This window comes from Syngnathus typhle, linkage group LG2 (genome assembly GCF_033458585.1).
Source record: "Syngnathus typhle isolate RoL2023-S1 ecotype Sweden linkage group LG2, RoL_Styp_1.0, whole genome shotgun sequence".
NCBI classification, from domain to species: domain Eukaryota; kingdom Metazoa; phylum Chordata; class Actinopteri; order Syngnathiformes; family Syngnathidae; genus Syngnathus; species Syngnathus typhle.
Window position 1 is genome coordinate 10,431,130 of NC_083739.1, and position 13,541 is coordinate 10,444,670.

The following is a 13,541-nucleotide window of genomic DNA, read 5'->3' on the forward strand; positions in this document are numbered from 1 at the left end:
TGATAGGCATATGTAATAATTTAATTTCTCCATGCATACATACTATACAGAAAACGGTTTACATCAACATCACGACAATGTAAAAAAAAGAAAGCAAATTAGGGTGCTGAAGAAGTGTCACAGATCACGGAAGGCTCATAAGTGGTTCATGGTTCAGCAGTGTGGTAGTGTTAATACATGATGGAATCAAAAACAAAATATATACAGGGTATATATATTTCTTTTACATCACACAACAAACAAAATCGATTTGTTAGAAAATCCAGAAACATTATGGTACATCTCTACAATATCAGCCAGCCCAGCAGCCAAGGGTGTTTTTGATTTTTTTTTACCACCTTAAACTCTGATTTAACTTCATGAAAACATTCAAGTAAGATTTAATCATTGCTCCTTTTCCCCCGACAAAAATGGGGTCAAACTCATTTATACTGTATGTGCTATCGGAGAAGGCAGCACAAACCAAACTCATCTTGACTTCACTTGGCCCCTTTTTCAGATGGCACTATTGTAATAAAAACCAAAAAAAACATTGCAAACAAAATCCTTCATGTTACAGTCACTAGCGCTTTATGACATTATTTATGCTCAGTTTTAGCAATATACAATCAGGTTTTCTTTTAAGGAAACGGAGTAATTACATGGTTGTTCTTGTGGTTGCCATGGAAGCCCTGCTGCCACATTTCTATTAATTCTGGCTCATGATGGCCAGCTCTCAGCTCATTGTAACAAAGCTTAAACATGAAAAACAAGAACGGAAATACAGCATTGTTTTGAATGCACTGACACGAGTGGCTCAGTGATAGCATTTTCTCGAGGACTTTCTTCAAAAAATTCATTCTGCTTCTGGCAAGTGCACAAACAAAAACAGCCAATCAGGCTGGACAAGTTGCCCTACATTGGTGAAATATCTTCTTGTCCGTTTTCTCTTCATTCCACCTCCTCTCAGAACAACACATCCTCATTGGTGATGAGCATTTCGACCACCAGCCTTTGGTAGCGGATGTCATTGAGTGCCGTCATGGCATCCAAGTCAGGTGATCTCATCAACGTGGGTCCAAAGACGATTCCAAGGTTCTCACTGGACATGAGGTTGTCCTTTTCGTACTGGGTCACCCTGAAGGAAGAGAGGGACGGACGGGCTCATGTCTTGGAAAAGGCCTTAAAATAATCAAGTGCTCATTTGAACTCCGTTTCCCCCAAGCACCATGTTTTGTTTGAGTTCAGTTTAATAAAGACATTTTTATCTATTGCCAAAGTATCCCATAATATACAACCCAAACCATCTGACACCGCAACAACAGCTGAACTACTGCACTTTGCTGAACGGTGCACTACTAGTGCAGACCTTTCATGATGTTTGTAAACAATAGGTGCGTTGACTGTTCATGACACTACCTAACAGAAATAGATGTGGCAGGCGCTTACCTTTTGAGGTGCGCCATGAGGTACCGCAACGACTCGCAGTGAGCTGGCGGCAGTAGCTTGAGAGCCTCGTGGAGGGATTCCAGCCGCTTTTCTGGGTCTGTGATCTCTGTAAAGAGCAAATGGAAGACCATCCATAAAGACATTAAACAAGTCATTGTGTAAGACATCAGAGCGCCTACTTGCAGACTCGATGAAGCGTGGGTAGGCATCATATGTGATGAGGGGAATGGGTAGCTCTCTGAAGTAGAGCTTGAGCGCGCCAGTGATGATGTTGATGTCCTCATAGACGCTCGATGAGATATCTGCCTTCTCGCCATCTGTGGATGCAATGTAGGGGATCATTACAGAGTCATGAACAACTTTAGGTGTGATTCTGACCTCTATCAAACGTCAGCTTGACGTCTTCAACTAGCTCGCTGAAGCCGGATATTCTATACAGACCCTCTGACTGGAGACCTTGGAAACAGAGGACGAAACCGTGAGCGGTAGCAGGCTCCACTTTTGTCAGCTCGCGACGTCACCTACCTCGGGCTTCAATTTCTTGGATGCACATGTCCACCACCATGGGCCTTTTGGTGTTGTGCGCTTTGACCAGGGTGGTCAGGTCACAGCTGTACACCTTCTTGACGTGACGAAGGTCTGGCTGGCAGTCGTTGGGCACGACCTTTGAGCACTGCTTGTGGACATTCAACCCGCAGTCTGACACATACCAGGAGCTTATTTAGTTTTTTGTGCATGTGTATGCGTGAAACTTCAGTCAAACATAAGTTGCTTTTATTACTTGTATAGATAAACATCATGAAAGATTTGACTGACTTGGGATTTGAACTACATGGCTTGGCTAGTATTGCCTGTTTACATTTGAAAACCTATAGTCTAATTATGTTCAAGATAAAGATTTGGTTTTTGCTTGAAACTTGAAGATTAACACGAGACATATTTATGATGTGTACTTGCATGACCTCGTCCCACCCCTAATGTGCACTTAGGTGTCTTACCTGCACATTTGACACCTTGAGCGATGAGCCCCCACATGAAGTTGGCGCAATACTCACACCAGTGAGGGCCACGAAATGTATGTACCTGTTGATGAGGGCAGAAGATGACCAAGACATCTCACGCAAGCACGCACGCACATGAGTCTTACCTTAAAGTTGTGAACCTTCTCATATTTGGGCACCATGTCACTCTCCCGCAACGTGGCTCGTCGCACCAGCGATGTGAGCTGCGAAATGGCCAAAGATTTTAGTGGCTGCCAGAAGGCAGAGGCAGGAGATGTTGGTTTGGACATAACCGGGCTACGGTCGAGCCGGGTCCCTTTCTTTATGATGGGGTCTAAGGAGCTGCCAGCAATTGGCAGATGAAGAACTGAGCCACTACTGCCACCATTCAATCCAAGGGCGGCAGCAGCAAACCAAGAACCTTTTTGACGCGGTCGTTTCTCATCTCGTCGGCCTGATTGCTTCTTACCTCTCCTAACAACATGAGCCTTGCTGTTTGGCATTATGGAATCTGTCGTATAAAACCGCGTTTAAGTCAAAACGCGTTTAGACGTTCCGGTAAATCGTACAAAGAAACAGAAATAAATTGTATAATCCAAAGAAAAGCTGGATCTGCAAGCAACTTGTATGGAGCCCCTACAGTCAGCCAGACAAAGTTGGCTGCTCAACAAAAGTGGGCCAAAGAATCAGAAAATCGGCCACAGGATCTGGAAATAAATCCAAAAGTCTTCTACATCCTTCAGACTGGCGTTACAGCTCTCGCTCTGCACACTCCAATCCACACGACTGAGAGGGAGCTAATACGCCGCAACACTGAGCAAGTGAGAGCGGGAGGGAGAGACGGATTGAGCAGGTCACATTTAGAGGAGAGTGAACCAATAAGAGCACCGTGATTCTTACAGTCACTAAATCCTCTAGCAAAATGGTCCTTGGAGAGAAAGTATCGTTGCATGTTACATCACTGTTCAGCTTCATCTGTGACACTCTGCCTCAAGTACATTGCATGTTATACATCAATCAATTAATGCTCATCGTCCTCACCCTCTCCTCAGTGTTGCGATCATCTTTGATGGGAGCCGGGCCATCGGTGGCCTCCATGCTGTGTGGCATGTGTTTCTTCAGTGTGGGTTCCTGGTTCAGTGTAGTGTAGCCCACGTGCTCATAAATAGGGTTGATAGTCATTTTGGCGATGTACTCTGCTGCCTAAAAAAAAAAAAGTCACAGTTTTAAAAGGTTAAGAATGCTTTGGGCAGACAGAAGGACCGGTTCATAGAAAGTGCCCCCTGAGTGTTCACCTTGGTTTCAATGTAAAGTGTGATGAGGCCATCTGTGACCAGGTCATGGATGGACTCGAACCGCTTCTCTCCAACAAAGTGCTTCCCATCATGGTAAAGACGGAAGTTTCTCGTCTGGCTCCCGAACCTGAATGGGGTGATGGGAAGAAGATCTTAGGCAAAGTCTGCCCTCTCTTGAATGACTTTTAATTAGATCTGATCAAATAAAACCAAACTGTGACACACAATCGCCAAACTGGGACAACACTTTTTCTAGGCCTCAGTGGATGGACACTTGAAGATCATTAACCCCAAATCCAATTTTCATTCACAGAGTAGTATTTATGGAAGGTAATTATAACCACGGGGGAAACATGCAAGCGTATGTGGGCAGGTGGAACACAGCTATGAATAGCCGATGCCGACCCAAAACACAAGTGGTGCTCCACTTTGGATGAAGCTCACTCAGATCCGTCACGACGACTCATATTCACCGACGGCACGTGACTTGCCGTATGACATACACCTTTTACGGAAATGCACCTACCTCAGCGCCAGTGTATATGTGCCCGGCTGCCTTTGACTCTCTCGAATGAGGTAGCTGCCTTCGGCCTGACTCAGAAGCTGGTCGGCTTCCTCTCTGGAAATCATCCCGTGATATCTGAACACAGTAGGTCTGCTTGTCCACATCAAACAATTCTCACAAGACACGCCGATGAAATAAGCTACTTACTCTCTTCCATAGTATTTGGGTCGATTGTCCACCTACAGGTGAAATACACATATTTGAAAACCATCAAAGGTTTAGCGGGAGAATTCCACCCACAGGCAATATGATTCGTGAGACGGTAACATTTTATTCTGGACCAGCGTGTGCGTCGGCGTATGTGTGGGAGCAGAGAGGAGTGAATGAGTCAAACTAAGAGCGCAACAGAGCTCAAAATATGACGTGAAACCAACACATTGGCACACTGGCAAATATTTATATGGTGTTGATTGTACAGATGACTTGACAAGTCAATTTACAGCCTGACATTTAGCTCTGCATGACGTCAGCTAGCTAATCTCGTACTTTTTGGCTCAAGCAGGAGGCAGAATCGTGCTCGGCAAGCATGAGTGTGCTGACTGGAATTAGTCATTCATCATCATAGATTCCAATTGTCTTGTATTTCTGAACGTGGAGCATTGGTAAGGAATAGAAAATCAGTAAAGGAACATAAAGCCAAGTGAGAGCTTAAATGCAAACACAGCAAGATTTTTAACCGGCTGGAAAAACTAACTAGTGACGACCCTATCACTTTGAGCGGTGAAAAAGTGTGAGTGTTTTCGAAGGCAGCAAACGTTGTCTTCTTGTTAAGGTTCGTTCAAGGTTGTCTAACGGTCTCCAGATCTTCTGCACTGTATTGTACTTTTCGTCTGGCTAGGGAATTTTGAACTTATTCAAAATCTCTTTGCGACAAGACAAAATCACTTAAACTGATGAGCGTCTGTTAAACATTTTGCTAATATTTGCAACTGTGAACGCACCTTGACAAACTCTGATGTGACTACCTGCCATTCACTGCCTTTGAAAACACTTGCACTTGTTCTCCGCCCAGTAGGATAGTGGCTTAATGACCAGCATTCAAGCGTCACAAAAAAATTATAAGAATGACAAATATGATGTGTTCTAAATCCTATTTGTCAACAGAGGGTAATCGGAACCTCACCTCACAAGTGCAGGTCAATCGACGTGGGTGTGGCGCCTCTTGCTGGAGCTGATACACTGCGGCAGAAAACACAAGCTGGACCTCAGTTTTTAAGCGACACACAGACAGACAAATGCTCAAAAGTACAAAACGATATCACCACAAATTATTAGTAAGTACTTACAGTAAGACTTCCATACCGGTGGCCTGTATTCATCATGATCTGAGAAGACAAATAGAAAATGTTTGCTGTTGTTGGGGGGGGGGGGGGGGGGGTTATTCAAAATTGATCATTTGGAATTAAAAAATACATTTTAAGAACATTTCAGATAAGTGGAGTCAATATGACAATTCCACAACGACAAAAATATTTGCTTAAAATGGATTGTAAAAAAAAACAAACAAAAAAAAAACACTTAATTTAAAACTTTCTTTCCCAACAAGAGGGGAAAAAAAGTTGTGCGAGGTTGCGTAATGTTCCCTCGAGGCTACATGTGTGCACCACAAATGATACAATCTCTTTGTTCACGCCTTCTGTCTCTGATAGGCTATTTTTGTCGGTGTGAATTAAAATAAACTTAGAGCCTTGAGATGGGGTATGAGTGTGATGATTCTTCCAAAGATATTTTTATTGTATGTCTGGGTGCGTTTTTTATTTATTTATTTACTTCATACGCATCTTTAAAACATCAAACTATCTGTGTAACGAGGTTTTTATCAAAAATAATACTATTACAATTTGTATGGGTTCTTTCCTTTCCTATACAAAGAACCCTGAAAAGAATTGCATCAAAACGTATGGCAATCAGAAGTAGTTTTTGTTTCAAATCCTGGTTCCACCACTGAACCAGCAACAGTTCCAGTGTAACAGCAATAACAATCCATGATGAACAGTTTGATTTAGTAACTGTACAATATTACGTCGATTTGACAAAGTTATATACTAGCTCGTGTTCAAATGTGTTCAAATCGCTAAATCGAGGCCATTGGCTTCCTCGAATTCAATGCACATGATGGGAAGACAACAAATGTATGAATTGGTCAGGCGTGTGATTAACACAAACGACAAGACATAATTAAAACACTCAGATTAGGCTATAATGATAAATCATCATCTTACCAAAGACATTGAGGGCCATTGTGATTCTGATAACGATGATGGTGAACAATAGAAAAGAAAATCACGTCCAAATTCCGGACCCCTCAAGACCCTGCAAGAAAAAGAAAAATGGAATGGGTAACGACCAGAATATATGAAATGCAAGACACCCGGCCGACTAAACAACAAATAAAGCAGCTCCAGCCCAAGTTGAGCAGTAAGCTAACATTAGCAGATTTATTACTTCACTTAACATGCAAAATCGCATCTCGCTAGAATGGGGGAAAAAGCGAATTCCTTGGATAGTGTTGTGTTAAACCATAAGAATGCGGCTGTTAAATCTGAAATAACGCACCGGGCGTCTCAACGTAGCGGCTAGCTAATTAAACGAAGTAAAGTACTCACACACGAGCATCAATTCAACAATGTGGTCGCCATCTTGCTTGGTCACGTGAAGCTGTCTCGCCCTCTCCCGCTGTCTGTGGTAACTATGGCAACGAACCTTGACTAGGGGCAGCAGAAAATCCGTATATCCCATAATGCATTGCGCCAGATCATGAGTTAGGACGCAAAGATAACACATCACGGAATGACATAAATTTCACTATTACTTTTGAAAAATGTCTATACAGCGAGTAGGAAGAATGTTTTGTTTTATTATAAAGCATAAAGATCATATGCCAGACTGCGTTTGTTGTCGCCTGCCATGCAGTGTCCAGTGTGTCATACATTCCTTTTCTCCAGGAGATGGCGTGACAGCGCCGCTCCACGAGTGTCCCACCGGGCGGCTTCTGGAGGCGGTACGCTGCTCCTTATTGTTCCTAAAGAAAGCACGGATAGCTGCATGTTTTCCAACATTTGTCCAAATGGCTGCTGCGCAGAGCCACCGTCCCACTTGAAAGCAAAGCTTCACTACGGGGAACGCGACCGATCAACCGGCCGGCCGCCGCTCGGTGACGGATAATACCTCAAACCCAACGGAGCACCCGGTAAAGAGGAGTGGGGTGAGGAAATCATTCTATCCGGATTATGCAGCCAGGTTACACGTAGAATCTCATCGGTGACTCGTTGAGACTATTCGTGGCTAAACAAATGAGTAACCGCGTGTGTTGACGTTTTTGATGACCCAGCATTTTGGAGTAGAATAGAATTTGTGGTCTGTTCATTCACCGAACCCGTAGTGGAACCAGTTTGCTTTATGGTAGCGCTCCTCTATTGCTTTCATCATTTTACATCTTTTTCTCACAACTTTGTCCAAAATTGAGTTTCCATTGGCGATCTACTGCAACCCCCCCCTCCAAATAAAAAGAGGCTTGTCATTGTCAAAACGTCAACATCAATATTGGCCAACACGTCGCAATCCTTAGCCTACTTACATCTTTACTAGGGCCTAAAGGATTACTCTGCTAACCTACATCTTGGCCTTTCACTCTGCAAACAGGCATTATAACGGTGTACAGCAAGGGGGTGGTCCAAACTTTTTCCTCCAAGCGTCCCATACAGAAAAATATTAGGATGCAAGGGTCACTTTGACTATCTTCGACTGCAATTACATATTGATATTATATATACAGTATTATAGTAATTCTTAAAAACTGCTAGGGAATTCAGAGGCATCAAAATTGTGGTCCTCCACAGCCCCCATCCGGCATGTTTTTTAGATGCTTGCTCCCTTCTACACACCTGATTTAAACGCAAATATTCAATTTATCAGTAAGATTGGCATAATCCAGATATTAATTTATTTGAAAACATATTACGCAGACGTATAGCTGCTGTTTAAGTCTAACTGTGGAGTTGTTTTGTGTGTCTTTTTGTGTTCCAAATGGTTTACCTCATGTAGAATCTCACATTGCATTATGACCAACTGTAGAATTTCAGTCGGTTTTTGCACAGGTTGGTGTTGCAAAATAGTAATCGTGGCAAACGCCGGATGGTGATCCTACAAGGTTCTTCAGGTAGTGTTTGTGTTTGACACCATTCATTCTACCTCATTGAATTAGTTTGTGGTTTTGACGTGGATTGGGTTGTTACAAACAACAGACATGCAGTTAGGGTATAAGCCACGTGTCATTTTACAATCGTGGTTTTAACAAAGACATCATCGCAATCAAAGCTCGATGTATTGATGTCTATGCCGTGTGGTAGTTTTAGGTAAAAATAATTTAAAGGGACGGATAAAATGCATGGATTCTGGTGCTTAATTCATATCCCATAAATGTAATTTTAATCCAAAAACCCTGTTTCGACTTGTGGGGCTCCATTGAACACATTATTAATTTTGACATGACTTCTTTAATACATTGCCAATATATCGGATTGGGACTCAGTATTGGCTCAAAATCGGGTGACTTGGACTCGGTGCAAAAATACATCCTCTTTTTTATCCTGTGTTGGAAACTCCTAAATATATTTAATTATAAAACATATGTGGGCTTTTTTTGATTAAAAAGATCATTACAAACATTCTTTTTGTGGGGGTGGGGACTCCAGGGGCTTGCAAGGGGTGGAGCCAATGAGGCGGTGGCCTTGGGCATCAACCTGGGGAAGGGGGGTATCCACATCGTCCCCCAACCCCCCTTAGTGACGTAAATGCATTACGTCTAGCTACTCTCTCAAAGCCCCACTTTATTATTAATAGTAGTCTTCGTAGTAGTTGTCGTCAAGGGCATCACCCCCCCGCCCACATGCACATGCACTTTTTCTACACCCACAAGTTTCACAACAACCCCCCACCCCCACCTTTTTTTTAAGTAGGGTTGCAAGCTGTGTGAAATGTTATTTTTAGCATTTGCCCATGGCTCCTAAGACCGAGTCCACAGGGTCGTTTGGACACCCCATTCTAGACAGACTTGTAGTTCTTTGTGGCTGTGTCGTTTGTGCATTTTATGGCATCCTTCAACTTACATCATGAAGAACGCGTGTCGTGTAGTGGAAGTCCCGTCACTTCATCTTGTCAAATGCAACTCTTCCCTTCTGCATTTCCTTTTTGTGGCTCCCAAGTCGACCCTCCCACACAATTGCTTGGGAACGCCAGCGTTTGGCTTTGAATCCCTCAAACCCCTGGGAAAAGTTCGACTAAACACCAGTTCAAAGGCTATGTGAGTGTCCCTCCTTGTGAAAGCGTCGCTGTTGGAAGCTCCCACAGTAGTTTCTTTTGTGCCCATGTGACTACTTTGCTCAGTATTCCCCTCTCGCCTCTCACCGCCTCCCCATTTCCTCTCTTCACTCAAGCCGCTGATCTGACAAATGGGTCAAAGTAACAACGAGCGTGAGTCATCCGCAATATTGGTGAAGGTTTTTTATTATTATTATTGCCGTCATAGAGGAGATCCTGACTGATACCGGATCTGAATCTATTGAACTCGTAGACTCGCTGCTTAGCTTGTAGAAGTTTGTTTACATAAAATGTCACCTAGTTGAGGATGCCTTTAAACCGCCTGTGATTATTATTATTTTTTTTTAAACCTCACTGAGGACAAGACAAGGACCAACACATCTGCTTAAGTTTAGTAGAACTGCAATATTCAGAATTCCTTTGGATCCGCTTTTGTCGAAATCAAGCCGAAAGGAAGAATCACTGGGTGTAATAAGTGCGAGGTTAAAATTGTTGGTATCCCTCGATTAACTCGTTCACTGCCAGCACAGTTAAAACGGATATTTGACGTCTATAGCCGTCAATGGTAGTGAATGATTTCATAAATAAAACATCTTAATAATTTGAAATTGACAAGGATGTAATTTGTTGAAATGTGTCATGATAAGCAACAATACTTCTTTGGACAATGTTATTTTTCTAACCAAAAAGAGTACCAACAAACTATGCTCTGCTAAATGTAGCATAGAGTGTTTTGAATCTATTCTGGTTACGATGAATTCTCAAAACCACCAAGTATCAAGACAGTCTGGGGGGAAAGCTTAGTCACACTTGCAAGTCATGAGTCCCACAGTAAAAAAAAAAACAGACAGCAAACACAAAACAACATCAGACTACTAATATGAAGAGTCCTGATATAAATACTATTAGACGCTGGTGAAGGAAGCTAAAAGTCAGGAGAAGGCACCCTTCAAACAAAATACCTGTCGAGACTCGTGACGTGATCAAAGTCTCATTGGGTGTTACAGAAATCGATCGGTTGATTGTATTTGCCCTCAAATGGTTGTGCAATAACATTGAGATGTTTCTTTTAAGAGGTTCATTCAGACTGTATGTCAAACGTTAATACTCAAGGACTTGGGGTGGGGTGGTGTTCTTCCGGTCTGCATGTCACCAAATGGAATCATGGAGGAAGAAGAGAGAAAAGGAAGCTCTTTTCATTTCTTCTTCAGTAAATTAGCGGATGAAAACATGTGTCGGAATTGACTTCTAACATTCCTCAGACGTGATGTCACCGACGGTCTGAGAGGATATTTATTGTCTGAGGCGGAGGTTTATCGTGTGTGGGGTAGATGTGTTGGGGGGGGACGGGTTTCTGAAAGGTTTGTGTGTTGGATGGGGGTTGTGTCTTTGTCTATTCTCAGACCGCGCTCATCTGCCCTACTTGTGAAGCTTTGACAAGTCTGGACTGGTTGGCTTGTAGGAAAACGCCATAAATCCCACCCGTATGTGTCTCACCGCAGTTTTACGCACATGCCATCGGCCCAACTCGGAAACAAAATCACCCGTGAATTTTTCAAAAGGTTTTTGTAACATTTGTTCCATATTTTCACGACTAATTTAGACTGCCACCAAAGAATACAGGATAACAATAAAAGAGCTTTCATTATACATTTGACTCACCCAAACAAGCCCGAAAATATCACGCAATGTAAAATGTTGGTTGTCTGCGGAAATGCCCAAGTGGAATGTGCCTGTTCCAGAATATAAAAATACACAAACGACTGACTGGGGAGGGTCACAGCCGCTTTAATTTGGAAAAACAGACACAATCTGCCAGCCATTTGGAAAAGAATAACAGCCCTTCTTCTGTGTCTCCAGCAGACGGGAACAGATCGAGAGCAGCAGCAGCAGGCAGCATGGTCGAACCAGCCGACAGACCATCCACGGCCGGACATAGGCTGGGCGCTCCCGAAAGTTTTGGGGTGTCCACCCTGGAGCCTGGTCTGAGTCCACCTGGACAGGCACCAGGAAGAAAAGTCTCTATCAGGGTGCAGATGTTGGATGACACACAGGAAGTCTTCCAGATATCAGTGAGTAAAGTCTGCGGTTCTTACTCTGAGTCAATTTCATAATTAGTGAGGAATTGAAGTGTTCAGATTTGACTTGTTTCTGTTAACGCCTGTTTGAGACATCCTACTGTCTGTTAGTTGAGCCTTTTGGGCGCAGCAGTTTCTGCTTCTCCTTTTATGTTTCCATTCTTTTTGGCAGTGTCCTTTTGAGGCCTATTTCATACTCTCTCCTGGGAATGACCAGGAAGAGTTTTTGTTTGTATTCAGTAAGTTTATTTCTGGTTTTGTCAGGAACCATGTAGAGAATACAAACTCGAGCATTGCGACACTGTCCTAATTTCCATCTGTTGCCTCTAGCAAGAAAGAAAATTAAGAAAAGAGTTATATGCATAAGCAGTATAGTAGACACAAATAAATCACATTATTGATGTTTATAGTTAAAACAGGCTTAATTTAATACAAGCATATACGTAAGTCGTAAGTAGCTTGGGCTTAGAAAAGTTGATTCATCACATTCAACGCTAACAAATACTGCAAAACGCCACGGACAAGCTAACAAATAGCATTACTGCAACAATCGGATATTTGAACACAAATGGTGGCGCAGCACATATAGACAGTAGTGCAGTGTACAAATGAGTCACAATCCCTTCACTCATTCAATTCAGAATGACATTAATAATCGATATTTAGCACAATTTTGCAACATCATGAGCAATAACCGACCCAGATTCGACAGTTGGCTGCAATGCAATGCGAGATGTGCCTTTTTATTTATCTATTTATTAGTCTATTTAATTATATTAAACTAGTTTTTTGTAATGTACAATATTATCGAGTGCTGTTTACTTATCAAAAAATATTATGGAGGGATCAGGGCTGGGGGAAAATATTGTCTTTTCCATTCATTTCAACTAAAGTTGTGTTTCAAGGTGCCACTGTACACTATCTGACATACAATGAACATTTACCATCATCAGTTGCTTTACTCACACCTATAATCTAACAAAGTGCATTAGTCACGTATTAGGCTGTGTGTAACTCTACCCTCATGAAGTCACTCACATCAATTGTATTGAAAACCCTAGTTCAAAGAAACCAATTGTATTGTAATGACGAGAGTCTGATGTAATGCTGTTTGGTGAAAAGGCTCCTCGGGGAGACTGCCAGGAGGTATAATGATGACATTTACTCAAAGAATGCAGCCTGACATTTATCTATATTCTGGGAATTTCATCACTCATTGTCTCAATTATGGTGACGATTTGGAGGAAGGAAGACGACAAGTTACTGTCTGCCCAATAGTGGCGTACGTTTGTTTTCATATTAGCTTGCTCGTTTCTGTTGATTAAATTGTCAGAGAAAAAGTGTCTCAAATGACAGGGAACGAATGGATCACCTCTTATTACCACTGATTGTGAAAACAAGGGATCCATTGTCTGACTTAATCATGTCCTCTCCCATGTTTGCGCAGTTGTCCCACCTAACATGTGAATGCACAGATAAGCAGCTCACACTGATTAAGCTGGCCGGCGATGCTTCGAAGAATTGTTTCATTTCCTTTCAGCACAGTCCAGGTTTCGGACATGCAGGCAGTCATCCGAAAAGCTATTTCTGCTTTTAATAAAATCAGCTGGGAATGTGCGCTCGGACACATGAGGGAGAATGGTGTTCATTATGGAAGGCGCATTACTTGAAATCTTATTTAGCTGCTTTGCAACGGCAGGACATTCCGGATAAATTGTAATATTGAATCTGTATTCCCATTTGCTAATTTGCACTTGCACGCAATTCTGCAGACATGATATTCCCTCTGGAGCGGTGAAGTCTCGCTTTGAAAAATACCCCCCAAGCCCCGGAGAGTCCCAATTGTGTCGTCGAA

General features: G+C 42.5%; 2 protein-coding genes across 6 annotated transcripts in view; one reads left to right on the plus strand and one right to left on the minus strand.

Annotated features, from left to right (window-relative positions):
- On the minus strand, positions 1–11,350 carry LOC133150503 (N-chimaerin). 3 transcript variants are annotated; one of them, XM_061273069.1, is made up of 16 exons: positions 11,271–11,350; positions 6,896–7,311; positions 6,512–6,602; positions 5,576–5,614; positions 5,413–5,468; positions 4,437–4,468; positions 4,251–4,364; positions 3,725–3,851; positions 3,471–3,632; positions 2,576–2,653; positions 2,427–2,511; positions 1,954–2,127; positions 1,807–1,884; positions 1,608–1,745; positions 1,429–1,534; positions 1–1,117 (listed from the first exon to the last, which is right to left on the minus strand). In XM_061273069.1, exons 3-16 carry the CDS (start codon positions 6,528–6,530, stop codon positions 946–948), a joined length of 1,380 nt encoding a protein of 459 aa, XP_061129053.1. In that variant the 5' UTR covers positions 6,531–6,602; positions 6,896–7,311; positions 11,271–11,350; the 3' UTR covers positions 1–945. The 3 variants fall into 3 exon arrangements, with proteins under 3 accessions (XP_061129053.1, XP_061129051.1, XP_061129052.1); XM_061273067.1 differs by lacking the exon at positions 11,271–11,350 and adding an exon at positions 9,398–9,724; XM_061273068.1 differs by lacking the exon at positions 11,271–11,350 and adding an exon at positions 7,458–7,672.
- Positions 9,725–13,541, plus strand: part of LOC133150493 (FERM, ARHGEF and pleckstrin domain-containing protein 1-like) — a 25,687-nt gene continuing 21,870 nt past the window's right edge. For all 3 annotated transcript variants that reach the window (XM_061273045.1, XM_061273047.1, XM_061273046.1), the window contains exons 1-2: positions 9,725–9,761; positions 11,469–11,680. In XM_061273045.1, the coding sequence (XP_061129029.1) occupies positions 9,740–9,761; positions 11,469–11,680 (234 nt within the window). In that variant the 5' untranslated portion in view covers positions 9,725–9,739. The remainder of the gene's footprint in view (positions 9,762–11,468; positions 11,681–13,541) is intronic.